Source organism: Carettochelys insculpta, chromosome 26, assembly GCF_033958435.1.
Source record: "Carettochelys insculpta isolate YL-2023 chromosome 26, ASM3395843v1, whole genome shotgun sequence".
Classification (NCBI taxonomy): Eukaryota; Metazoa; Chordata; order Testudines; family Carettochelyidae; genus Carettochelys; species Carettochelys insculpta.
In genome coordinates this window covers 2,843,309-2,871,147 of record NC_134162.1, presented here as the reverse complement: position 1 = coordinate 2,871,147, position 27,839 = coordinate 2,843,309, and the positions used below count along the sequence as shown (strand labels likewise).

Genomic DNA, 27,839 nt, shown 5'->3' with positions numbered 1-27,839 from the left:
AGGAGGCCGAGCTCCCTTCTCCCTCTGCACCCTGCTGTGCAGCCACGTCCCCGCTGCCCACGGAGAGCCCACCGAGCACCCTCTGGTCCTTGCCACGGGCACTTCTGAGCCGCTGCTCCCACGCTCTGCCCTGCCCTGTTCCCTGACCCCCGTGGCTGCGGGCTCGGCTGGCCGCTCAGCGGTACACACCCCAGGATGTGGCTGATCTCTGGGGACCAGCCCCTCCCTGTCATCTACCTGAGGGCAAGGGGGACTGGTGTGGTCTCCGGTCAGCCACATCCATGGCAGCCCCTCTCAGCCCCCCCAGCAGCCCCCTGCGATCCTAGCCCCACGCGGCCAACACGGCTGCCACCACCCGCACGCAGAGAGATGCGCTGGGCCAGCCACACTGCCGGGGACAGGTCCCCTCGCAGCTCCGTGGCCACGTACCTCCCGCCACGTCTGCCACCCCCTGCCCCGGCACTGCCTCCCTCCAGGCCCAGTCTGACAGCGGTTGGGCCTGCTGGGGCCTTTGGGTGCCCGAGGACCCACCCCAGGCAAGTTGGCACCAGCGAGGCTCGGCAGGTAAGTGGAGGGACGGCACTAGCCCAGGGCCAGACCCCTGCCCGCATGCAAACCTGAGCTCGGCGGTGCTGTGGCGCGCTCGGGCAGGGTGTCCACCTGGCTGACCCTTGGTTCCCCCTGCTTGGCTGCCCCCTCCCCCTGTTCCTCCCTCCTTCCATCTCAGGGCTACTTCGGGGACCCCTGGAACGTCTTCGACTTCCTCATCGTCATCGGCAGCATCATCGATGTGATCCTGAGCGAGATTGATGTAAGTGCTGCCCCAGCCTCCGTGGTGGGGTGTAGGGAGGGGGCCGGGGCCAAGGCCCAGCCCTCCTCGGGGCAGGACACCGGCAGGTGTGGGATGCCACCCCACCCTGGGCTGCAGGAGGAGAATTTGGTATGTTGTGGCTGTGACACGGGAGCGACGGGGTAACCTTCTGTTTAAGAGCTGGTGCTGGGGGGATCTCTCCTCAGCCCTCACACAGTCATGAAGGGCCCCGCGCCCTTGGTGGCCCTCACCCTAGCTCTCCTCCTGAATCTTTCTGGGGTGGTGCCCTGAGGAAAGAGGCCTTCTCCTGGGACACAACCAGACCCTCCAGCGGGCTCGGAAATGCACTGCCAGCTCCCTGGAGGTTTTACCCGCGCTGGGCCCTGCTCATGTTCTTCAAACACTTGCGCAGATGGCGCGCAACCCCCTCGCTGGGCCTGAGATCGCCACAGAGATGGTTGAGGGGTTCCCCTGGCCTCATGGTCCCAGGGGAAGCTCCTGGCCTGGGTTCCATGAGGACCAGGCGGTGTTTCAGTGAGCTGCTGCGTGTGCTTAGTGTGTTAGTGCGTGTGAGGATCGCCATGTATACGCCAGGCCCGCTCCATATATGCGTATGGGTCTAGCCAATATACACTGGGGCATATTTGCTATCTACACCAGTGATTCTTAAACTCCTGGAGACCAGGGGAACACCAAGCGATAATATTTTTAATGCGGAGCACCCAGGAAAATTTTCTTCCAGAAAATTGGCCTCAGACCAAATTAACACGAGCAGCAACGTGCGCAGCAAAAGCGAAAGGAAGGAATTGGGTGTTGTAGCCATGAAGAAGCACCATTCGACCCGGTTTTAATAGTAGAACATATCTCCCGTCGGAGCATTTTTTGCCAGCGCTTGTGGCACACCTGTGAGTTCACGGAAGGCCAGTGTTCCCCAGGACACGGTTTAAGAAACATGGGGCTACCCGCTGCTGCGTTTCTACACGGCGCTGTGTGGACAGAGCAGCCTGCGTACAGCAGCCTTGTTGAAGGGGCATGCTAGGACTGCAGTGAGCATCGCTGGGAGCTGCTAGCATGTGCCATGCAAGCCAGCTCCGTACACACGCCTGGGAGGGCGGTGCCTCTCCTAGTCCCGGCTCCAGTGGAGAATGGGGTTTGTGCATCTTTGCGGTTGAGCCCCATCTGGTAGCCGCTCTCAACCGTCTGGCTCTACCTGCCGTGTTCCAGAGGAGCACGTAGCGTGTGGGGGAACCCTGAGCAGGGAGATGTAGCCTGCAGATTAAATTCGACCCTCGCCTGTCCTTGGGCTCAGCTTCCCAGCCCCAGAGCACGCCAAGCCCACAGGGCAGATTGCTGCCTCCATGGCCCAGCTCCCACCTCCTGGGGTGGCTGCAGGATGGGCTGTTTCCTGGCTGAGCCATGTGCTGAACCCCAGAGAAGGGGAGCCGCCCGACTCGGGGTGTTGGCTCCATTCCCATGTCACCGGCACGGACAGCACCCGAAGGCTGTGTCAGCAGGACGATGCCCTGCAGAGGGGCTGTAATGCATCAGCTGCTCTGCTCTCTCTCCATTGCCCACCAACGTGAGGGGGAAACCTCTTCGGGAGCTGGCGGAGCTCTCCAAAATACCTGCCCATCTGGGCAGTTGCCAGCTGCTGCCAGGAGTTCCAGGCACAGCAGCAGCTCCCGGCCCCTTTCCCAAGCATTGAGCCACCCTACGTCTGGCCCCATGCCCACGGAGCGCTCTCAGTCCGCCCATGGCCCTGAAAGACTCTCTGGGCTGCGGTGCCCTTCCCAGCACCTCTCAGACTCAAGGGCCCCTGGGCTCCAGGGCACGTTATTGCTTGGGAAGGGATCTGCTGGAGCCAGCAGGCTGGAAAGAGTTTTGCAGTCAGCGGCACCAGTGCCGAGGTGCCCAGGTCACCCCACCCCCTCCTCCCACAAGAGAATCAGAACCAGCTTTGTTTTCCCCCAGAGGGTTCACGTGGCCACCTCACATTCCCTGGGACATCAAGTCCACCCTGGCAGCTGCCCATCACCCCCAGCGAGGGCCGGGGAGAGGGGAGATCCTGTCTCTGGCCCCAGGGGCTAAGGCACCCAGGGGACGTGCTGGTGACCTTGGTGAGGAGGCGCTAGGCTTAGTGAAACGGGGCTTTTCGCAGGGGACCAGCTCCACCCAGCAAAGCTTCTCTCTGCCCGGCATCGGGTCCGGGCCGTTGCAAGAGGCAGGGAAGGCAGATGTCAGGGTAGCTGCACCAGCCTCACCCGGCGTCTGTAGCCTTGTCTGCTCGAGCAGCGCTGGCTCTAGGCACTCGCAGACTGCGCGTTGGCTCGGGCCCCCAAGAGCTGATGGGGGTCCCCGTTGTATGGATTGTTTGAGAGGCCCTGGCTCTGCCATGCTGCTTCCCGCTGAAGCGCACAGCCCTGGGGGTGCCGGGTTTTAGGGAGACAGCACTCGCAGGGGATGCCGCGAACTGGGGTCCAGCAGGGCCACCAGGACAGCCGCCTGCCTGCGCAGGGGCAAGATGCGCGATTGCCAGTAACAAGGCGCTCCCGGTGGTGGTTTGCTCCCAGAAAAATCGGACCGCTGGTGTGCAAAGCCTGTCTCGTCTGTCCTCTCTCCGTCCTGGTCCCTTCTCTGCTGTTTCTGTGCACGGCTGTTCGTTGACTTGGGCTGGGTGGGGGGCACCCTTGCTTTCTGAAACCCTTTCCTGAGTCCCTTCGGCCTGACCCAGGGAGACATTGAAGCACATGCAAGAAGCTCCACTGACTTCAGCAGGACTTAAAGTTATGCAACGCTGCTGAATCATGCCCTGCGACCCTCCTCCCAAGCCCCCTAAGATGATTGCAAAACAACTGTTGACACCGCCGCCCATAGGTAGGGCCTTATGAGTGATGGTCCCCTGCACACAAGGCCAGCCTGGCATGACGATAAGGCGCACATGCCTTGCAGCTCTTTTGCTGCCTATGGGGAGACCTGCGCCCACGTGGAGTCACCTCTCCGCGGAATGGGGGTAGCTAGAACCCTGCAAACCTGCTTTGCATCCATGGCACATGGTTGCAGAACAGACACGGATACAGACCTTGTAGCCATGCAAGGCTCCAGGTAAAACTAGTCTAGTAACTAACCGGGTCTGCTCCTTGCATTTAGTCTTGCAAGTGACTAGAAAAATGCTAGGGAATATACAGAGGAACCGACACAAGCCAGGCCTAAGGTAGTTGAGGAAGCATCCGTCACACCTGTGTAAACTGGTGCAGCTTTGTGTGGGCCCTGTTGCGAGAGGAGCCCCCCGAGTCGATCCTGAAAGGTGACAGCCAAGTGCAGGAAAGTTGCCTTTCCGACGACATGGCATGGCAGCTTCAGAGTCCCGCCAGTTCCTTGGGCAGTGGTTTAAAAATCAGTTAAGGGATCCAGTGCAGCCCTCTTCGCGCAGATCTGGTCTGTCCATTTCAGCTGGCGTGCAACAGGTTATCCTGGGCCTGCAACTCAGCTTCAGATCCGATCTTTAGCTCGCCATTTGCATGCAGAGCAGGGCTGACAAGTTCAAAGGCAGCTAAATGACGCAGGAAAGTAAGTCCCATTTTCCAAATGGCTTTGGCACTTGAGAGTCTAAATCCTAGAGACACTGACTGATACTTAGGCTCCTCAGGGTCAGAGTCACAAAGGGATTTAGGCACTTAAAGCTGCTGTGGTTTTTCTATGGAGCTGGCCTGACCTAGGTGTGAGCTCCCATGCTGCAAAGCCAGGCTCGGGTGGGCCCACATACCTGTGCCCACACTGGCCCTGCATTGATAGGGCTTCTGGGGGCACGTCCCAGGGGTCTCAGAGAGAGGCTGAGTCCCTCTATGGTTCTGTCCCAGGGAACTCTGGGAGCACTTGTCTGTCCTTCTGGGCGCATGGCGGGAATTGTGGGACAGCAGTGGAGGACTGTGAGGCCGCCAGGGGGTTAGCCTGCATCCTCATGCACTGTGTGGGGGTTGCCAGCCTGAGCAAGCACAAAACAGTAGCCCAGGACATGCTGGCTGGCCCCGGTGTAGAGCCCTGTTTTTGTGTGTAGCCAGGAGTCATTAGTTTAGACGCCCACGAGCATACGACCTACTCTGCCCTCGCACTGTTCTGTATGGGGGCTAGAGGCATGCATGCCTCACCAAGGCAGTGCAAAGCTCTCCAATTCCCCTCATATACCTGCACAAAGCGCCTTCTATGCCAGTTTAACCATGTCCGCACTGTGGCAGGTCGTATGGCTCCAACTACCCTGGGGAGCTCAAGCAGAAACAGTTTCTAGCGTAGACAAGTCCTATGGCTCATTGACCGTTGCTGGGGGTGTAGGCCTCTGAGTCGTGCTGGCCCCTTGGCAGCTGTTTGCCCTGTCCTAAGGAGGAGGGAGAAAACTTGTTCTTCTTGGCCTCTGAGGATAGAACAAGAGGCAACGGGCTTAAACTGCAGCAAGGGAGGTTTAGGTTGGACATTAGGAAAAAGTTCCTAACTGTCAGGGCGGTCGAACACTGGAATAAGTTGCCCAGGGAGGTTGTGGAATCTCCATCGCTGGAGATATTTAAGGACAGGTTAGATAAACGTCTATCAGGGATGGTTTAGACAGTACTTGGTCCTGCCATTGGGGCAGGGGGCTGGACTTGATGGCTCTCGAGGTCCCTTCCAGTCCTAGTGTTCTATGATTCTGTGCCATTTCCCATCCATTCATAGCCAGTTCCTCCAGATGCCCCCGGGGATGGGCCAGGTCCAGATCTACCTCATTCTCTGCATTGGTGTTTGGGCCATCCTACCCCATCTCCCTTCCGTGTCTCTTTCTCCTTGTTTCCCATCGTCCTCTCCCCTCCCAGTATTTGTGGCTGGTGGCTCCCTCTGTAACCGCCCCCCCCCGCCTCCCCACTTGCCTCTCTGTCAGTTCTTGCCTCTCTGGTCACGACAGTTTCTCTTTGTTGACTCTCTTGTTCTCTTGACAGACGTTTCTTGCTTCCAGCGGCGGACTGTACTGCCTAAGCGGAGGCTGTAATAGCATTGTAAATATCAGCTGCATGTGCTTGCAGTGGGTCTCTTCATTTTCCTTCCCTCCTTACTTCTCCGCTGCACCCAGCTGCTGTGTTTGCGTGGATTGCATGTCGGGGCTCCAGAGAGCTTCTCTGCAAATGCACAAGTGACTCGTCCGCTGGGGGAAGTGGGTGGGAGCTCAAGACACAGATGATCTAGGAGTGAAACAAGCCCAGCTTCTACGAAATCCTCCAGTCTAACCCAACACTGAAGTGTGATCTCCGTCCGTCCGTCCGTCTGTCCCTCCATCCCTCCTCCCACCCAAACCCCTACTGACCTCCAGCCAGGTTTCGTCTACGAAATACAGAAAACTCAGGCGAACCAGAGACTGGGCCAGTTACCTCCGGCTGTTGTAGATTCGGGAAAGAGGCTGCACCTGCTCAGCGTATGAGCCAACTCCCTGTTATTTTGCAGACGGTCTCTCCCCGCAGCTACATGCACACGGCTTCTTACCGTATGACCTTTTCTCTGCAAGTTAGTGTCCCTCCTGGTGTTACAGGGGAGCTCCCACGGACCCTGTTCAGTTGTGCCTGGTACAGAGCCTGGGCTGGTCTCAGTAATAGCTGGTCCCCTGGTGAGGTCCCAGCTGAGGTTGTTTGAGACCCGTAAGCAGCCTCTGATAGCAGGCACCAGGGATGGGTCAGTAGCACTGTCTTGATTGGCTCCGTCCTTCAGCTCCCAGAGGGCGGCTGCCCCACTGGGCTGAGTTTTCATTGGTTTCCCTGCAGTCACCCCCTCTCTGCCATTAGCACACGCGATGCCCCCAGGATGCGCTTGGCACTGGGCTTGACACTCAGCGCAGGGAAGTCTTTCCCCGTCCAGGCTGGGCTGGAGCATCTGGCCCATGTTGGCTTGAAGTGGTACAGAGGGCCTGAGAGAGCAGGCCACACGGGCAGGTTGGACAGCAGGGCAGGCTGGGGCAGGACCTGATACACACCGCTCCTGGACGTGCTCTATGGGTGCAGCATTTCCCCTCTCCCAGACACACTGCCCCAGTAGCCCCTGTGATACAAAGGGCTCTTTTCTTACTGGAGGCCACTCTGAATGCACCCACCCGTGCAAGGTGCCAGCTGGCTTCCCTAGCAGCGCAAGGGTCTGGCTCGCTTCCCGAACCAGCTGAAGGGTTTGACTAAAGGTGGAATTTTCGGAACAGCCAAGGTGACTTAGGAGCATGTGGCACTTGTGCGCCTATGTCACATAGCCCCTTTGCAAAACAAAAGAGCAGCCCGGTAGCACTTGAACGACATAATGGATGAGGTGATGAGCTTTCGTGGGACAGACCCACTACTCCAGACAGGGCTGAAAGTGAACTGGCGCGACGAATATGTAACAGAGAGAGAAAACAAAACCAAAAAAAATTAAATGAAAACTGACAAATCAGCTGGCGGGGGCGGGAGGAGGGGGAAGAAAATTACTTGCTGCAAGTGTCCAGGAAGGGAAGTGTCCTGCCTAAGATCACTGGGAATATCAAAGATTGGGAAGCTGTCTTGCAATGCGTAAGACTATTGCTATCTCTGTTGAGACCAAGGCCGTAGTATTAAAGACCTGAGAATCTGCGTCCTACAGCAAAGAGACTTTAACACCAGGGCCGTGTCTACACGTGCCCCAAACTTCGAAATGGCCACTCAAATGGCCATTTCGAAGTTTACTAATGAAGCCCTGAAATGCATATTCAGCGCTTTATTAGCATGCGGGCGGCAGCGGCGCTTCGAAATTGACGCGGCTCGCCGCCGCGCGGCTCGTCCAGACGGGGCTCCTTTTCGAAAGGACCCCGCCTACTTCGAAGTCCCCTTATTCCCATCAGCTGACTTCGAAGTAGGCGGGGTCCTTTCGAAAAGGAGCCCCGTCTGGACGAGCCACACGGCGGCGAGCCACGTCAATTTCGAAGTGCCGCTGCTGCCCGCATGCTAATGAGGCGCTGAATATGCATTTCAGCGCTTCATTAGTAAACTTCGAAATGGCCATTTGCGTGGCCATTTCGAAGTTTGGGGCACGTGTAGACGTAGGCCAGATTACCAAGGGAGACGTGAACGGGAGTTTATTCTGAAGTTTGGCGCGTTGCGGCTTGGTCTTACCAGAGATGTGAAGAAGTGGGTCTGCCTCACAAAACCTCATCACCTCATAAATTATGTTGTTAGTCTTTAAAGTGCTACAGGGCTGCTTTTTTGTTTTGGGAAGATACAGACTGACATGGCAACCTCTGTGTGACTGTAGCCCCTTTCGCCACCCACCCCGCATGAAGCACTCTTCGGCAGATTTTCCAGCTGCCTCAGAACCTCTCCTCTTACTCCACCCCAACAGCTGAGATTAGCTGTGATGGAATAGGTCTGGGTTGGATATTAGGAAGGTGTCACTAGGATGGTGGTGAAGCACTGGAATGCGTTACCGAGAGAGGTGGTGGAATCTCCATCCCTAGAGGTTTTTAAGTCCAGGCTGGACAAGTCCTGCCTGGGATGATTTAGTTGGAGGTGGATCCTGCTTTGGGAAGAGGCTGGACTCAATGACCTCCTGAGGTCCCTTCCAGCCCTCAGATTCTTTGATTTACTATGACACCCCCAGGCAGCTTCAGTTGTGAACAGGTCCTGGGTGAGGACCCTGTCTCTGCAGTGTCACGCCCGCCCTTGGTACAATAGGGCCCAGGCCTGGTAAGCATTTGCCCATATTCTGTCTAGTTTTCTCTGGGCTTGAGGCAGAGCTGAGCTCTTTTGGGCAGAGGGCGTGGCACTGCGTCGAGTTAATTGTGCAGGTGTTGAGAGCAGCCACACGTTCCCGGAGAGGAGGTGGCAGGCGGTGTTAATGAACGGGGAAGCCAAGAAAGGGGGAAGAGAAAAGGAAAAATAAAGATGGGTGGCGGGAGGGAGATGAAGGCTCAGTGAAGCGGAATGGCACAGGGAGGCAGCTCGAGACAGCAGGGGATGCGGAGGAGAAGGCTCTTGCACCAGCAGATGGGACGGAGGCTGAGGAAGTGCAGATGGAGGGGAACGGAGATTGCCACGTTCCGTCAGTTTGGCTTCAAAGCAGAGCTGGGGTAATGGGCTCCTTCCCAGACCTGGTGCTGAGACTGGTCTGGGCATGCAGGAGCATGAGAGAGCCATGCACTAGCCATGGTTGATGGAGGCTGGGAGCCAAGGAGGGGCCAAAGTGGACCTGGGACAGGGGTGGTGATGGGCTGAGTGGGAACCTTTCCAGAGCAGGAGCCCTTTGGAGAGCAGAACTAGGGGCACCTCACTGAGCTGCCCGGTGCAGATGTCCCTGAAGTGAGCCAGCCCCTGGGCTGTCAGGACAGGCAGCTGGGCTTCTGCATGGCAGCCCACAGTGGTTGACGAGGACCACACTGTTTTTTTAGCTGGACCACTGCCTTTGGCACGGGCACAACTGCGGAGTTAAGGCCTGGCCAGTGAATGTCACACAATCATAAAATCTAGGGCTGGTAGGGACCTCAGGAGGTCATCGGGTCCAGCCCCTTGCCCAAAGCAGGATCAACCCCAACTAAATCATCCCAGCCAGGGCTGTGTCAAGCCAGGACCTAAAGACCACTAAGGACAGAGATGCCACCACCTCCCTAGGTAACACATTCCAGTGCTTCACCACCGTCCTCGGGAAAGAGTTTTTCCTAATATCCAACCTCCATCTCTCCCTCTGTAACTTGAGACCATCACTCCTTGTTCTGTCATCCGCCACTGCTGAGAGCAGCCTCTCTCCATCCCCTCTGGAACCCCCCTTCAGGAAGTTGAAGGCTGCTATCAAATCACCCCTCACTCTTCTCTTCTGTAGACTAAATCAGCCCAAATCCCTCAGCCTCACCTCATAAATCATGAGCTCCAGTCTGATCAGCTTCAGTGCCCTCTTCTGGGCTCTCTCCAATTTGTTCACGTCCTTCCCACAATGGGGGCCCACAGCTGGACACAATATTCCAGATGTGGCCTTACCGGTGCCGAACAGAGGGGAACAACCACTTCTCTGGATCTGCTGGAAATGCTCCTCCTCATGCACCCCAGCATGCTGTTAGCCTCCTTGGCTACAAGGGCACGTGGTTGGCTCATGTCCAGCTTCTCAACCACCGTAATCCCCAGGTCCTTCTCTGCAGAACTGTGGCTTAGCCGGTCGGCCCCCAGCCTGTAGCAGTGCTTGGGGTTCTCCGTCCCAAGTGCAGAGCGCCGCACTTGTCCTTGTCCAACTGTGATGGGGTACTGGGGTCCCCCAAGCTCTGCACCCTGTCCGCAGGCAGGAGAGTCTCTCACTTAGCAGGAGAACAGCGGGTTTATTAGCCGACAGAACACAGCATCGTACAGAGGAGTCAGTGCAGCAGGCAGACACAGCCAGTCCAATTCATGCTGGGGAGAGGAGGCCCCGAGGGGCCCCCAGAGCCGGGGCCTGGCCCCCTCCTTTGTCTCTCTCTCCCTCAGCCCAAACTAACTGCTTCCAACTCCCAGTTCCAATTCAAACCCCTCAGGCTCCACCTCCTCCTTTGTCTGCAGTACAAAGGTGTTACCTGGTTGTCAGGGTTACCCTCAGCAGGAGCCCCACACCCTCTGTGAGCCACACACACACAGGTATCCCCCACTCCATCACATCTCTCCCCCCTTCCAGACCGAACTGAGCGGGGTCACTCAGCCAGTGACCTGGGGAAGTTTGGGGCCCTCCCCTCGTGATTGGGCATCGGCTGCACCCTCAGTGCTCCCCTTGATGTGCACCACCTCCATGTCATAATCCTGCTGGGAGAGGCTCCAACTCAGGAGATTGGTATTGGCCCTTTTCATGTGATGCAGCTGGGCAAGTCCCTTTAGTTCCCTCAGGTTGGTCGGTCTCCCTGCTTCTGTCTCTGGTCCATCAGCCACGTTCTCAAGTCGGGCAGGTAGAGCCCATACAGATGCTGCAGCACCAACAGATCAAATAGTTCTTTTCTGGTCTGGGCCCTGCCCTGTCTGCCCACCAGTCCATACAGCTGCTCCAGCCAATGTTTGGAATTCAGTTACAGTCCAGTAACGGAAGGTACAAATGCTTCCATCCTTGGCATTTAGCCAGACGACCACAATGGCTGTGTGCCTCAGTTTCCCCTTCCATGCCACACAATAGGTTTGGAATGTTCCTTCTCATGTCAGAGGTTGCAAGACTAGTTACAGGGAACAATGGTGACATTTCAGAGTTACAGACTCCTTTAGCATACAATTTATGCTTCTACATCAATGTCATCATGTCACATGGCTCTTTTTAAACATTCAGTGCATGGTACAATTCTACAGCTTTTGGTAGCAGCACCCCTTGGTTACAGCAGTCAGCGTGAGTAACAGAACAAACCCATTGCAACTGCACATTTACGTTGCTCTTTGGTAGACCACAACTTTTGTGTTACCTCCTTGAGAATCTGGTATTTTGGGGATAAATGGCTGAGGCCTTTCTTAGCACCATCAAGTTCTAATCTTCTCTCTTGCCCCCTGGGGTGGAAATTTGATCTCTCTGGCTGTGCCCTCTCTTCTAACAAGAGCTGGGCATTGATGATCTCAGGGAGACGGCCCCCCCCACCAGTCTGGAAATTTGCAAACCAAACTGCTTTCTGAGAGTTGTTTTGTGAGTCCCAGACGCAGAATCCACATGAAGGAATCCCTGTTTATCCCTTACTGGCCCACCAGGCCCAAAGCTCCTTTGTCCTTCCACCTCCAACTACTGCCTCCCCATGGAATCAGAAGTGGAGTCCAGTATAAGAATATAAGTGTTTCCACCATCTGGAGATGGGGAATTGCTGGCGCTCTCCTGCATCCTACAGAGACTGACTGTGCAGCTGTTTTATTTGGTTCTCACAGGGCTGCTCACATTCCCTGATAGTTTTCACTTTACTTGCACCAACTTCCAATTCCTGAGAAAATTTTACACTGCCTGCTTTGGACCCTTCCAGAGCACAGCCAGTGGTTTCATACTCAGGCGGGTCCTAGCCATCAGGAGCTGAAACAAACTTCTCCCCAGGCAAAGGGCTGCTCTGGCTCTTACAGACAAGCACCTTTCCTGTTCACTCTCCTCCACCTCACTCCCATTTTCTGCAGTCCCCACAGACGGGTCAGGAAAAGTTTCAGGGAAATTCTCTTCCTCAAGAGCTCCCCCAAACAACAACTCACCCCTGTTTGGCTCCACAGGGGCACTGCTCACTTGAGCCACAACCAGCTCCTGGGGTTCACCTATACCCAGGATCACTTCTGGCCCATCAGGCAGATTCCCATGTAATCCCCCTCCAGGCAGACAGCCAGTACCACCGTAGAGAAGGTCAGAGTCCCTTTCCTCCCTTCTGCTACCAGCTCCTTTATCTTCATCGCTCAGCATAACTCCATTGCCCGTCTGTTCTTGTGTCCTGGCGAGAGGATGACTCTGGTAGGACAGAGTCCTCTCACCCCCTCCCAGTAACACCTCAGCATCAGGCAAAGAACAAGTACCAGAATCGTCTGGTCTCTGGGATTCCCTGATGATACTAACTGGATTAGACCACGTTAAAGCATCATCCCCCCTGAGAGACACAGAGGCAGGCCCACTTCCCATCTGGGCTTCAGCTGCCCTCAGATCCAGTTCTGGGATCTTGGCTCCATCTCGAGCCCCCACAGGCTCAGGCAAAGGATTCACTTCCCCAGAAGCAGAAGCACTTTTCTTGCACCAAGGACCAGTGTCCTTAGCAGGGATACCACTGCCCATCCCAGAGCCATTCCCTCTGCTCCAGCCCCCATGGCTGGATTCAGAGACACACCTGGAATGCTCTTTCCTGGTGGTTCCCTCTCCAGCCACCCCAGGCTGGTGAATCTTCCTCAGACAATGGGCTAGTTTCCTCATTGGCACCTTTTCCAAACGCAGGCTCTGCTCTCTCCCCAGGCTGCTGCTGCTGTTCAACACAGACAGACAATGGGAGACACTCTCTCCTTTGTCCCAGCCCCCCGGCTGGTCTCCACACACACACAGAAGGTGAAGCAGCTTCTCTCAGAGACAACTTGCCATTCCCAGTGGACAAGCTGCTTTCCTGCACAGACACACAGGCACCTTCCTTGGCCCAGGCCTGGAAAACTCTTCGCAGGTCTGTCTTGGCCACTAGTAGATGATGGGTTGGAATCGCTCCTTCCCTCCTTGAGCTGCGGCAGGCCACTCGGTTCAGAGCTCCATGCAGTCCAGGGTTCCCTGCCCCGATCCAGGCTCACCTCTGCAGGATTCTCCTTAACCCTCAGCTCTGCCACTGCACATCCACGCTGCCTTGTCCAGCTTCTTTAATCTCGATTCGGTTTCCAGGTGCTGCCACTTCACAGCGGAGTTGCTCAGCTTGGTTGCAGGCTCTCAGGCTGATGCCCTCTGCACCCCACAGTTCCTGGAAGAATCCCTTCAGTGTGCCAGGCTCCTTGCGGGTCACAAGCTGCCCGGGGTTAGGCCGTAGGCCCCTCCGCCCTCTGGGACTGACTCCAACAGACTCCCAGCGGAACCCCTTCTTCAGTGTGACACCCGCTCTCAGGGACCATGAGCACACTGTCTTGGGAAGGACTCATTCAGCGTCAGCCTCCTCAGGGGTCACTTGTTCCTGCAGGTTGGGCTCTTGGCCCCTCCACCTTCTGGGACCGACTCCAACAGATTCCCAGGAGTAACCCCTCCTCGGGTGTGACACCCCCTCTCGAGGACCACGACCGCAGTTGCTTGGGTTCGGCCGCAGGCCCCTCCGCCTTGGGGAACTGCACCTTACTGCCCTTCAGCACACCTGGGTCTCGCAGGCCCCTCTTCTTCTTCCGTGGCACCCGTCACTTACTACTAGATGCTCCATCCTCGGGGTGCAGAACATCCCACTCCTGACACCAGTGTGATGGGGTACTGGGGTCCCCCAAGCTCTGCACCCTGTCCGCAGGCAGGAGAGTCTCTCACTTAGCAGGAGAACAGCGGGTTTATTAGCCGACAGAACACAGCATCGTACAGAGGAGTCAGTGCAGCAGGCAGACACAGCCAGTCCAATTCATGCTGGGGAGAGGAGGCCCCGAGGGGCCCCCAGAGCCGGGGCCTGGCCCCCTCCTTTGTCTCTCTCTCCCTCAGCCCAAACTAACTGCTTCCAACTCCCAGTTCCAATTCAAACCCCTCAGGCTCCACCTCCTCCTTTGTCTGCAGTACAAAGGTGTTACCTGGTTGCCAGGGTTACCCTCAGCAGGAGCCCCACACCCTCTGTGAGCCACACACACACAGGTATCCCCCACTCCATCACACCAACATCCTCAGATTTTCGAGTTGCAAGCCCCATTGGGCAGCTGAGGACACTACAGTGCAGAGGGGAACCCTGGTTCACCCCACGGGCACCCAGCAAGTTGCTGGGGGGCTCCGGATCAGAACCCAGCACCTGCAGCTCCTCCCGTCAGGCATCAGATCACAGCTGCCTTGTGGGGTGTTGTGCTCTGATACACTCTCCTGCCTGCGACGTGGGCCTGGCACGTCCCCTGTGCGGGCTCGGCGCTGAGCAGCATTTGGCCGCTCGACTGGGCGTTGGGCTGTCAGTGGTGCGTCCGGGGCGCCTCTCCCCGAGCCCCTCGGCCTCCATACCGTGCTGTAGCTCTGCCCCGTCTGTGCGCAGGGCAGGGCCGTCTCACGGCGTGAGGCGAGCCGGCCTTCCGCCTGGCAGTCAGCTCCAATTTACACCGCTGTGCTGCGGAGCCATCAGGCCCAGGGTGTCTGCAGAGAGCGCCTTTCCCTCACCCGCCACGGTGCCGACTGGCCCTGGGGCCGCAGACCACCCTTGCCAAGAGCTGTCTCAGATCACTTCCTTTGCTGCACGGCCCCCTTTGGGAGGAGGGTCTGAGCCCACTAGGGGCACCGACGTCCTTCCAACGCTCCCCCCTCACCATACCCACCTGTTCCTTCCCTCCCCTCCCCAAGGCCACCCCGGCCTCCCTGCTCCCTGGCTACAGCAGCACCCCGGTGCTAAGCAACCCCATACTGAACCTGCCCAGCCAGCTCAAGCCTCTTTGCCCCAGCATTGACCTGCTGCAGCCAGGTGGCTCTTGGGCCCACGTGCTGGGAGCCAGAGGCGAAGCAAGAGGGCCTGGACTCCATCCTGTGAGCATTGCAGGGGAGAAGTCTCTCACCTGGATCTTCTGGCCGGTATGCCCTGGCTGGGTCGCCCTCCTCTCCGCTCACTGTAGCATGCAGCCCTCCTGAGCGAGCGGGCAGGTTCCTCTAACACATGTAACACCCGTGATCTCGGGCAGCCTGGCTGGGGCGGCAGCCTCAGAAACACCCGGGCTGGAGAGAACAGGGAGGGGACAGCCCGGGTTCTGCACAGTGGTGGCTCCTCCCTGCCACGGGGAGCCCCGAAGCACTCGGCAGGTCACCTGTGCCCGCCCCTGCCTGGGGCTGCTCTTCCCACGGGGTGGCTAAGGGACAGCTTTGCCTGCAGGACTCCACCGACAACTCCCGCGTCTCCATCACCTTCTTCCGACTCTTCCGGGTGATGAGGCTGGTGAAGCTGTTGAGCCGGGGAGAAGGAGTCCGGACCCTGCTCTGGACCTTCATCAAGTCCTTTCAGGTGGGTATGGCCCGAGCTGCAGCCCAGCTGGGCCGCCAGCTCTGAACAGGGGACCTTCAGCTCCAAAGCACAGGTCTCTGCTGCTCCAGAGCCCCAGCGGGCTGTAAACCTCAATAGGGACCAGTCCCGAGCAGGCACACCCTTTACATCGAGGTTGGCTCAGTGGCTGGCTCAGAGGGTCCAGGAAGGGCTTCCCCAAAGCTCATTCTTGCTGATATCAGCATGTCTCAGAGCTGCAGCCGTCCTCTCTTCCCCAGACTGAACCCGTAAGAGCACCCGCCCTCTGGGGCAGTGTCTGCAGCACTGGAGGGGCCCTGGGGGTGTTCTCCAGCTCCTGAGTCGCAGGAACACCCTTGGGCTGGGACGGCAGGTCCCCTTTCCCCGGCCCTCCCGCAGCTGTCCCAGCCCAGAGGCCGGGAGCGCCTTGTGCGGGCTGCATGGGGGGGGACAGTGCAAGGCTGCTGCAGAAAAGGCAGTCAAACGGGCAGCCTCCTGCCCCGGCCAGCAGCAGAGAGCCTCTGTCTTCGGCCAGCCCCCTCCAGAGGGTAACCCCAGCCCAGGCACCTCCTGTGCCTGAAGCAGGTGTGAGCCACAGCGGGGACAGGTCGCCCCCTCTCATCGCCTGCCCCAACGATCCCCGGCTCCTTTGTCTCCCAGGCCCTGCCCTACGTAGCGCTGCTGATCGTGATGCTGTTCTTCATCTATGCTGTGATTGGGATGCAGGTGAGGAGGCGCAGAAAGTGCGGGGCCCAGGTGGCCTGGCATGGGATCGCCAGGGAGGGTGGGTTCTGGGGGGACAGTGCGGGGCCCAGCTGGCCGGGTGTGGGATCGCCAGGGAGGGTGGGTTCTGGGGGGACAGTGCGGGGCCCAGCTGGCCGGGTGTGGGATAGCAAGGGAGGGTGGGTTCTCGGGGGACAATGCGGGGCCCAGCTGGCCGGGTGTGGGATCGCCAGGGAGGGTGGGTTCTCGGGGGACAATGCGGGGCCCAGCTGGCCGGGTGTGGGATCGCCAGGGAGGGTGGGTTCTGGGGGGACAGTGCGGGGCCCAGCTGGCCGGGTGTGGGATCGCCAGGGAGGGTGGGTTCTGGGGGGACAGTGCGGGGCCCAGCTGGCTGGGTGTGGGATAGCCAGGCAGCAGGGTTCTGGGGTCTCCTGCCACATGACAGACACAAGTCTGGAGTCACCCGGGCAGTGGTACGCCCAGGGATGGGCGTGTGGGGTGCAGGGGAGCACAGGAGGCCTGTGCTGGGTGTTTCTCGTCAGGCAGCTGGGACCTGACCATGCCATTCACAGATGTTTGGGAAAATCGCAATGGTGGACGGAACCCAAATCAACCGGAACAACAACTTCCAGACCTTCCCGCAAGCTGTGCTGCTGCTCTTCAGGTCGGTGTCTCTCTCTGTCTCATCAGCCCTTTGCTTTCCTCCCTGGGGCACCGGCACATCCACCCAGAGCCGTTTTTAGCTCCTAGCTGCTGCTGGCAGAAGCTGCCTGAGGCGTGGAGTCCCCCCCCGGCAGTCAGAAACGGGCCTGAGTGCACCAGGGGGTTGGCCTGGATCTCAGCGCACCAGGCCCCAGGGGGGCAACACATAGACCTGGGTCTCTGTACATGGATACCACATCATGGCACTGTCCTCATGGCCCAGGCTCTCCAGCGGGAACACAGAGTGGCACTAACTTGTGCTGCAGGCCTGAGACCGAGACCTCACACCGCCCTGACATCAGTGGCACTGAAATACCCTCAGGTCTGGGCATCAGCGCCTTAGCTGGCAGCTGCCTCAGGCCCTTCTGAGCTGCCAGGGCCCTTGCACAAATGAGGAGGAGTAACTCCCTGGCCAGTGGTTCTGGCTGCAGGGGAAATGCTCTCTGAAGCCAGACTGTGGCCTGCGTGTGCCTCCAGTTCCACATTGGCCCCTGAGAACCGAGAAGCTCACGAGCCCTGTTGGATACATCACGCCCAGGGCTCCCGGAAGCACCGGCCAGAGGGCAGCCGGGCGTGGCGCTGCCGCAGAGCTGGTGGAAAATCTTTGGGTTCCATCCCCAGCTGCTGCCGGGCTGACATGGAGAAGGTTGGCGGGGACATGTTGGTTTCAACCACCTTTCTGATGGCAAATTGTCTGAAAGCCCATTGAATTCCATGCAGGCTGGGGCCCGTTTCACGGCTCTGCGTTACAGAAATCAGCAGAGCGGTCATGCTTGAGATTTCAGAAACGCCACCCTTTGGACCGTCCATTCCCTACTCCATTCCCCACGCGCACTTTTCATCCAGAACTGGCGCCAGTTCCCCGTGGGAAGGAAACTCAGATTCTTCCCGCACTCAGCAGGGGCAGAACAACACGTCTGGTCCCTGGTGATTTTCACTTGAACAAGCTCAGAAGCATTATAACCCTCAGCTCATTAAACCCCTCCCTCTTGCGAGCTGTTATCTGGGAGGTGACTTCCACTGTCGCACGTGAGCCAGGAGCAGGCCTGGTGCTAGAAGCCAGGAGCTCTGATTCCCATCTGTTGTAAGGGCCGGATTTCTCTCCTCTCCCAAATCCAGGTGTCAAACCCAGGGCTGCTGGCAGAGTACCCTGAAGTAACCACTGCCCTGTACTCCCCTGCCCTCCCTGAGCTGGGCCTGGCACTGACTCCTAGTCCCCTGCCCACTGGCATCAATAATATTGAGTCTCAACCCCTGCTGTAACCACTAGATCCTGCTCCCTTCAGCCTAATCTCGTCCTGTATGCGCTGGGCAGGGCAGCCCCTCCCCGCAGAGCTCCTCTGGCATGCTCCCTTTCTCTCTAGGTGTGCGACAGGTGAGGCCTGGCAGGAGATCCTGCTGGCCTGCAGCTATGGGAAGCTGTGTGATCCCAAGTCCGACTACGCCCCAGGGGAGGAATACACCTGTGGCACGGGGTTCGCCTACTTCTACTTCATCAGCTTCTACATGCTCTGTGCCTTCCTGGTACGTGCCCGCATTCCAGGGCCCCCAGCCGGTCGGTGGTTAGTGCCTGGCCCCTCCGTTGCCCATAACTGGAGACGGTGAAAGTTGGGGTTGTAGGGCTGGGCCAGCCAGGGACCAGCCTGGCTGTATCCCATGGGCGCTCTCGCGGCAGTCCCCAAGCAGTCTGGGCAGGACCCGAAGGGCTCAGCATCGGCTGCACGGCGGGGCTGAGAGCACAGCACCGTTCCTTTGCCGGGGCAGGAGCCAGGCTGGGAAGAAGGACGCCAGTGCTGCTCCAGACATCAGCCAGCAGGCGATACCGTCCTGCACGCTCCAGCACCCACCCCGTGGGGAACCTGAGCTGCAGGGAGCTGGGGCCCTGCAAACGGCTGCGACTCTAGTCCCCTGGGGCAGCCTATGGCAGCGCTGTCGAGCCAGAGCCGCGCGGGGAGAGGGTTGAAATGATTGTTCTGCTGTGCAGATTGAGGACAAAAGCCAGCAACCTTCTGGAGGGGCGGGCGAGACCGCCTGGGGCTGTTGCAGGTTTTACCTGCTGCATATGAAACACTTCCCGGTGTCCCCGGCCTGGCCACAGCCTCAGGCTCTGCCAGTATCAGAAAACCCGCCCCCTAGCCCTGCTAGCATGGGGAGTCCCTCACTGCCAAGGCTGTGCCTGGCTGCTGGGCAGGGTCTAGCTCTCCTGTGGATGGGGCTTGGGAGAATCACCCCAGTGTGTTCTCCAGGCAGTAGTGCCACTAAACAGGCCGGCAGAGGTTGGCCGGCTTTGACAGGCTGGCCATCGCATAACAACAGGGGAGCAAAATCCTCCCTAGCCTGTGAGGCAGCCTTGCCCCTCACAGGAGAAGGGAACAGGTGTGCCAGGCTTTCAGGGTGGAGATCTAAGCAGCAGCACAGCAGAAAGGGTCCTCGGGATTATGGTGGACGAAAGGCTGGGTATGAGTAAGCAGTGAGCCCTTGCAGCCAAGAAGGCTAACGGCATATTAGGGTGCATTAGGAGGAGCATTTCGCGCAGATCTAGAGAAGTGGTTGTTCCCCTCTATTCGGCACTGGGGAGGCCACATCTGGAATATTGCATCCAGTTTTCGCCCCCCAGTATAGAAAAGATGTGGATGCATTGGAGAGGGTCCAGCGGAGGTCAGCAAAAATGATTCAGGGGCTGGAGCACAAGACCTGTGAGGAGAGGCTGAGGGATTTGGACTTATTTAGTTTGCAGAAGAGAAGAGTGAGGGGGGATTTAATAGCAGCCTTCAGCTTCCTGAAGGGGGGCCCTAAAGAGGATGGAGAGAGGCTGTTCTCAGGGGTGACGGATGGCAGAACAAGGAGCAATGGGCTGAAGTTACAGAGGGGAGGAGTAGGTTGAATATTAGGAAAAACTCTCCCCAGGAGGGAGGTGAAGCACTGGAATGTGTTACCGAGAGAGGTGGTGGAATCTCCATCCCTGGAGGCTTTTAAGTCCCAGCTTGGCAAGGTCCTGGCTGGGATGACTTAGTTGGGGTTGGTCCTGCTCTGGGCAGGGGGCTGGACCCGATGACCTCCAGAGGTCACTTCCAGCTCTCGGATTCTATGGTACCTATCTAGCAGGAGAGTTTTGTGCTAGGTGTGTCACTTGCCGGAGAAGAACAGCTGCACAGCTTGGGACCCTGTTGTTTTCTAGAGGCTCTTCTCCCTTGGGCCCCCCATGTCCTGCCCTCTCTGGGGCACCGGGGGACAGGCGCCCAGCTGAGTTCACTGGCACTGCTTTGCGCTCACTGAGACTGGCTCCACATCTGGTCCCCTTCACGCACCCTCCTCTCTCCCCAGATTATCAACCTCTTTGTCGCCGTCATCATGGACAACTTCGACTACCTCACACGGGACTGGTCCATCCTGGGGCCGCACCACCTGGACGAGTTCAAACGAATCTGGGCAGAATATGACCCGGAAGCCAAGTGAGTGAACCACACCTGGCCTGGGTCTGAGGGCAGACTGGGAGGCCGGCGGGTTATTCCCTCCAAAACGAGTGAGTGGAGCTAGGAAGGGGAGGTTGGCTGGGTTAACAACCCAAGAACCAACATCCCCTGGCCGTCCGCAGCTCCTAGCAGGGGCAGCGTCACTACCAGCGCCTGGGGCAGATGCTCCGTCCCTGGCTCTTTTCAGTCAAGCCTGCGTGGTTTTAAAGATGTGCTGCTCCCAAGGCCTCATTCAGAGGAAGCACTTTGGGGTCACTCTTCCACCGGAGTGTCAGCTGGCTCTGTGCCCTGCTGCCCCACACGCCCACGTTCGCAGACAGCGCTTGGAGCTGCAGAAGTCGGTTGTTTAGTCCCTGGCGCAGGGAGTGAGCAGTCCGCTGGCACAGGGCACAGGATGGGGTTAAATGCATGTGACCCCCCCACCCCCAGCCTTCAGTGCTTGCGGGAGAGAACAACCATGTTGTAAAGTCACTCGTTAGATCGTGTCCGAATCCTTCCCTGCCGCACGCTGAGGTTACTTCCCTACCCTAGACGGGCACCTCCTGGCATTGCCCAGCCATGTCAGCTGCTCAAGCTGATGGCTCTGGTTTTCACCCAGCTGCCTCCTCCCCGCCAGGCAGTGTCACACTCTGCCTGCTACACACTATGTCCCCGCCGGGGAGCTCAGACAGGGGGATCCCAGGGGCTTCTTTGGCCGCGGGCTCTGTAGCCCGCTGAGATGAGCATCTGCAGCGCTAGTTACAACACAGAAGCCATGAGAAGTCCTGTGGCGCCTAAGAGACGAACACGTATTGGAGCATCAGCTTTCATGGGCAAAGACCCGCTGCTCACGAAGTCTCTGAGGGGCCCCAGGACTTCTTGTTGTTTTTGCAGATACAGACTAACAGGGTCCCCCTCTGAGACTAGTGACAGTGGCGGCTCTAGGAGGCTTGCTAAGACTGGCCTGAGAAACACCAGCTCAGGCCCCCATGCTGCCCCCCTGGATTCCAGACTGGGGAGATGCCCTGTGCCCTGCAGCATCTGGTCCGCGGTGACGTACATCAGGCGCGCACAGCAACCCTGCAGTGGCCTGTGATACAAACCCCATCGACCTCTGTGCCCCCCACACCCGCCGCTGCCTGTCTGCCGACCCCCACACCTCTGTGCCCCCTGCCTCCCGCTGCCTCTCTGCCGACCCCCACACCTCTGTGCCCCCCGTCTCCCGCTGCCTGTCTGCCGACCCCCACACCTCTGTGCCCCCCGCCTCCCACCGCCTCTCTGCCGACCTCCACACCTCTGTGCCCCCCGTCTCCCGCTGCCTCTCTGCCGACCCCCACACCTCTGTGCCCCCTGTCTCCCGCTGCCTGTCTGCCGACCCCCACATCTCTGTGCCCCCCGCCTCCCGCCGCCTCTCTGCCGACCCCCACACCTCTGTGCCCCCCGCCTCCCGCCGCCTCTCTGCCGACCCCCACACCTCTGTGCCCCCCGCCTCCCGCCGCCTCTCTGCCGACCCCCACATCTCTGTGCCCCCCGCCTCCCGCCGCCTCTCTGCCGACCCCCACACCTCTGTGCCCCCCGCCTCCCGCCGCCTCTCTGCCGACCCCCACACCTCTGTGCCCCCTGCCTCCCACCGCCTCTCTGCCGACCCCCAACACCTCTGTGCCCCCCGCCCGCCTGCTCTGTGGGCCTCTCGCACAACAGTAAATTAGTGCAGCAGGGAAGGGCCCTGAGCACTTGCCCTACCCGGCAGGGTTTGGGGTCTCCCTGCTGGCTCAGGGGCGAAGCACATCTGTCTCTCGGCCCTGCAGGGGGAGAATCAAACATCTGGATGTGGTTACGCTGCTGAGACGCATCCAACCTCCCCTGGGCTTTGGGAAGTTCTGCCCACACCGCGTGGCTTGTAAGGTAACGGGCCCTTTGCGAAGGGAAGGGATCTGCCAGGCTCAGCCCCTGGGGTCCCCGACTCCCGCTGGCAGCTGATAGGAAGGGCCTGGGGAGAGATCCAGGGCTGAGAGAACGAGGCAGCGTGGGGCGGGGGGGGCACACGTTGCCTTTCCTCATTTACACCCCCCGGGCACAGCCAGTCCATTTAAACCAGCTGCCGAGTCTGGCCCCTTGGGTGGATTTGCATGTTGGTGAGAGGCCCCGATCCAGAACCCAGAGGGTGGATGGGCTCTCCTGCAGACCCTTTAGCTTCCCTGGCTGGCTGGATTTCACGGCCCCCTCCTGTCCCGGAGAGGTGATGTCTTCCCAATTCTCTCCCCTTCGGCATCGCCACAGCTGCCTATGTGGCTTGCCCCACGCCCCGACCCACCCACGCAGTGAGCAGCTCGAACCTCGGCGCCTCCAAGGGCTGTTGCTCCGGCCAGGGAGTGGCACCTCCTTTGCAGATGTAACCTGAGATGGAGAGAGATCTCCAGGCTCGGGAGCATAGAGGGGAATGGGGCTGCTGGATGCAGACGGACCGGGAGGGCCTCTCCCTCAGGGCTGGGGTGCTCAGTCCCACCCGTGCCTGCTGCCGGCCCGGGGCCTGGGAAGCCTTCTCCTGGCCAGCGGTGAGTGTGGTTGTGTTTGTTGTGCAGAGGCTGGTGTGCATGAATATGCCCTTGAACAGCGATGGTACCGTCACCTTCAACGCCACGCTCTTCGCTCTGGTGAGGACCGCCCTCAAGATCAAGACAGAAGGTGAGAGAAATGCTCTCTCTGCCTGGCCGAGCAGAGCTGCTCTACAGAGACTGCCTCCGGGTTCTCCTCTCCGACCCACCCAGCAGGGCTCCCCTGCCCAGCACCCGTGAGAGACGTGAGCAATCCGCTCTCTTCTCAGTCTCTGCTTCGCACACCTGGGTGCATTTCACCTGAGGACCTAGGGCCAGATCCTCTGCGGCTGCTGTGGTGGGGTTCCGGGGTCCCCAAGCACTGCCCCCCGGCCGCAGGCAGGAGTGATTCTCACTCAGCAGGTAGAACAGGAAGTTTCTTAGGCGAAAGAGACCCAGTTTCTCACAGAAGAGTCAGTGCAGCAATCAGAGACAGTCATTCCAACCCATCCTGGGGAGAGGAGCCCGAGGGGTGCCCCTCTGGGGTGTAGCTTCCCCCTCGCCCGGCTGGCTGCCTTCCAGCTCCCTCTCCCCCAGCTTCTCACTGCCGCCTCCAGTTCAAACCCAGCTCGGCTCCTCCCTCCTCTTTGTTCAGGGCAGAGGTGTTACCTGCCAGCCTAGGTTACAGCCCCAGGGGTCATCCTTCGCTGCTGGGAGCTGCTCTGCTTGTCTCACACACATCCAGCCTGAGTCTCACACATGCACCCCCCCCACTCCATCACAGCTTCAAATCAGCATAACTTGATTTCAGTGGAGATGTGGCCCGTTAGAATTTAGCCTCACGGCCCCCTTGCGTGGGTGAGGATTGTGTCAAGATCATTTCACCCCTCCATGCAATGCAGCCACCTTCTGCGAGTAGGGTGCCGTGGGGTTCACCATGCAGGCCCGCTAGCACCCATGCGCCTCTGACCAGAGATCACAGACTCATGGGGTTGGAAGGGATGGCACTCGGACATCTACATCACCCCCTGCACTCCCTCCAGACATCCACGTGTCCCACACTGCCTGCAGTTCCTTCCCACCCACCTGGCAACTGGAGACAGACATCTATGTTGCCCGCCTCAGCTTTGCTCTAGTGTAGCCTCAAGTTCCAGGGTTGGTGGAGTGTACTTGGCTCTCATTCATTTTATAAATGCCCCTCTGCAGTGAATCTGGGACAGTTCTGGTTAATAGTACCCACCTCTTTGGGTGGGGTTTGCTTTGGGGATCGTCCTCATCCTGATGTGCCGGGATGGCTGGGATTCAGGCACTGCCTCTCCCATGGGGAATCTGCCCCAGCCGGCGAGAGGCTTTCCCACTGTGTCTGCGGTCAGGCAGATGCCTGCCTTGCCAGCTAGCTCCAAGAGCTGATCAGCTTTTAAAAGCAGATCTGAGACTCCCGGAGACTAAACCTGGGCTCCGCGTGATGGAACATGCCTCCCACGTGCCTCGGATCCAGATCTAGGGACCTCCTTTACAGCCACCTCCAAGGAGCACAGGGCCCCTCATCCACCCTGTCCCACTCGCCTACAACTCGGTGGGGAGGAACTCAGAGGGGACTTGTAAGATTCCCATGTGAGATCCTGCTCTTCCAGCCTACTTCAGAAGACTGTCCACCAGGTCTGGCTCTGATGGCAAAGGACGCATACGCCATGTCAGGCCACCCAGCCTTTTCTTGATCGTCTTCCACTGGGGCACCAGGAACTGTCCTAGGCCATCTGAACTCCCAGCAAGGACATTGCTACGATGCAGCCAACGCCACGGCACCTGGGCTGCAGCTCTCGGGGCTTCCTGGGAAAGCCCAAAACGCTACTGAATCCCTCCTTTCTCCGGGCCAACCTTCGCAGTGAGTCAACAATGAACCTTCAGACGCCTGGATGGAGTCCAGGGTTGTCCGTGGGTGTCTCAGGAGACAGGTGCTCTCAGCATTGCTGAGCGGCCAGCTGAGGTGGGGCAGATGCAGGTGGGAGAAGGAGCTGCCTGGCATGGAAACAGCACAGGCTACAGCAGAGGCGAGGGAAGTTTGTCAGAACTCCTGGAGAGCTTGCTTGCCCTGGGGTCACCTGGCTGGGCTGTGGCCTGTGGGTTGGCTGAACCCTGGTTGAATGGGATGGAGCCGATCACAAGGCGTCTGCTGATGATGACTCATACTTCCTGGCTCAGAGATGACTGCTCAGGCTCAGAGGCCACTCCAAGGTGACTCATCACACACACACACCTCTGTATAATTATAGTGGATCTCAAGACGCCCGGGGATCCCATCCAGTCCAGTCCCCTGGCTTGACCTGCCATGCTGGCCGAGAAGAAACCAGTCCATCAGAAGAGTTTCATCTCCACCTCTTCCCCATCCCTCCTCCACTGCAGAATGTCTGGAGTGATGATTGGGTCAGGGCCTGGAACAGCTCTGGGACCTGCTGCTGCAGCGGAAACCCCAGAGACCATCTCTCCGGTTACCAGCCTGCCCAGGAGCAAGCTATACCTGACAAATAGGCTTTGGAGGCTACGTGATTGTCCCAGATCTCTCCCCATCTCCAGCCCCAGTTTACAACCCTTTGCGGAGAAAGGAAACCATCTCTCTTACAAGCAGTTCTCAGCCAGCACAGCCAGAGCGGTCTCTGTTCCAAGTATTTTCTAGTCCCCAAAGAGAATGGGGGATGGAGATGGGTATTCGATCTCAGACTCCTACGTGCCCTTGTGAAGTCACAGAACTCCAGGGCCGGGTCTCTCTAGCCACAGTTCTGTCAGTAGTTTTCCAGGCTTAGTCCGCAGCCTTTGACATCGGTGAGGGGGACACTCTTATGTCACCGTTCACCTCTCTCACAAGGGGTGCATCTGCACTAGCCGGCTACTTCGAAGTAGCCAGCACAACATCAAAATAGCACGCGTCGCATCTACACGTGCCATGTGCTATTTCAACGTTGAAATCGACGTTAGGCGTTGAGACGTCGAAATCGCTATTCCCGTCCGAATATGGGAACAGCGCCCTACTTTGACGTTCAATGTCAAGGTAGGGCGTGTGTAGACGATCCACATTCCACTACTTCACAATAGCGGGGTCCTCCATGGCGGCCATCAGCCGAAGGGTTGAGAGACGCTCTGTCCAGCCCCTGCGGGTCTCTATGGTCGCCGTGTGCAGCAGGGCTTCTGGCTGCTGCTGCTGCAGCTGGGGGTCCATGCTGCATGCACAGGGTCTGCAACTGGTTGTCAGCTCTGTGGATCTTGTGCTGTGCAGGCCGAGCGTGTCTGGTAGGGGCCCTTTAAGGGAGCGGCTTGGGGCTTTGCTGGCCCCTTATTTCGACAGGGAGCGCTTGTGTGTGTGTGTGGACGCTCCACATTTCCTTCCGGGGCGGCTCCTTTCGACGTTCTCCATCGCTACTTCGACATTGAACAAGCCCTGGAGTTCGTGTAGACAATACGCATCAAAGTAGACCATTTCGATGTTCTTACTTCGAAACAGGCTACTTCGATGTAGTGTGCTAGTGTAGACGTAGCCAAGAAGTTTCTTCCTCTCCTTGCTGGCCAGGATCACTCCTGGTGTCAGGTCCTCCCCTGCAGCCTCTCACATACCCCAAGAGTTTTCTCCAAAGTCCTGGCACTGGACGTCATGCACCTTTGCAGGTGAGAAATACTCCTCTTCCCTACCTTGACAACGAGCCGCTCAAGGACCGGCCGTCCATCCATGCCCCCTCTGGAGTACTGATTCCAGTTCAACAGATAAACTTCACAGGAGCTTCTCGGTCTGTCCCACAGAAAGACCTACCCTGAGATTCTGATAAACCCTTGGCAACAGCAACAAAGCGTCTCCAACTGCTGGGTCAGATGGTAGCTTATAGCCTCAGAGCAGGGCATGCCAGCTTCCCTCTTGCTGCTGCTAGGGCTGGCACAGAAGAGTTGATTGCCCAAACAGTCGAGACAATCTGGTGTCTGTCCCTCACTTTCATGTGCCAGACTCGCTCAGCGAAGGGCCTGTCCAAAGTCCCTGCAGGAGGTCCTGTGGGCCAGCCGCCTCTCACCATCACTGCAGCTTCGGATGCATCGCTCGTGGAAAGGGGGATGCAGCCGCTCGGTCCAAGGGAAATGGTTGTCTGATGAGTCTCTCCTCCACATCAGCCTCCTTGAATCAGGAGCAGTCAGGTGCACCTGTAGCCACTCTCCTGCCTTCCTCAGGGGCCCATCCAGGAAGGCCAGGACAGCCCAGGTAGCCTGCATGTTCCATGGAAATCTCAGGAGGCGAGATTCCCTTCACTTTGTGCTGAAGCCATAAAGCTCCAGAACGGACCTCAGGCCAGTCACACCCTCCTCCCGGCCTCTCGCCTTCTGGGCAGGCAGAGCACCGCGGCCCATGAGTCGAACAGATGTGTCTCCCGTGATGACCCTCAAACAGACCTTGCTGACCTGGGGCGTCCATTAGCGGACAGCTTTGCTACCAGCGTCAACAGCAAGTGCACAGAATTCTTCCCGAGAGGAGGATGGAGATCGATGGGCGACACCTTTCTCATTCCTTCGGCCTGTCCCATACATCTCCTCCGGCACCGCCGGTTCAGAGGGCCTGGAATAGGTCAAACAAGACGAAGCCAGAGCCATTGTACTTGCACCAGCTGGGCGGAGGCAGGTCTGAGATGCACGCCTGGCTCCCCTCCTTTCCTGTCCAGTACTGCAGCTTCCAGCCCCATCCTGTGAGCTGTCCCAGGGCTCCAGCCGTTTGCACCTCCGCCACCTGCCCCGAGCTTGGCTCCTCAGCGGCTCTTAGTGAGAGAGGTTTCCCATTCCCCGGCGTTCTAGCAAGTCACGGATAGCAGCAGGAAGGTCTCTGCGAGAAAGACCTTCCTTACAAATGGAACTTGCTCATCCTTCCCTCTCCTGCTTTTCAGTACCCATTGGACAGAAGCCAGGTCTTTCAGTGAGCTCCGGCTCAGGACAGCCTTCCAACCCCCCGCCCGCCGTGCAGTGATTCTCAGGCTTTGCTCGTCCCACGATGGCAAAGTTCACCAGGGAATTGGCTGATTTTTTTCCCC

The 27,839-nt window shown here is 58.5% G+C and overlaps 1 protein-coding gene across 1 annotated transcript in view; it reads left to right on the top strand.

Annotated features, from left to right (window-relative positions):
* CACNA1S (calcium voltage-gated channel subunit alpha1 S) overlaps positions 1-27,839 on the top strand; it is an 84,796-nt gene that overhangs the window by 43,014 nt on the left and 13,943 nt on the right. The window contains exons 28-35 of the mRNA XM_074977324.1: positions 728-811; positions 15,249-15,377; positions 16,035-16,100; positions 16,670-16,761; positions 18,164-18,323; positions 20,124-20,251; positions 22,060-22,156; positions 22,834-22,936. Coding sequence (XP_074833425.1) covers positions 728-811; positions 15,249-15,377; positions 16,035-16,100; positions 16,670-16,761; positions 18,164-18,323; positions 20,124-20,251; positions 22,060-22,156; positions 22,834-22,936 — 859 coding nt within the window. The remainder of the gene's footprint in view (positions 1-727; positions 812-15,248; positions 15,378-16,034; positions 16,101-16,669; positions 16,762-18,163; positions 18,324-20,123; positions 20,252-22,059; positions 22,157-22,833; positions 22,937-27,839) is intronic.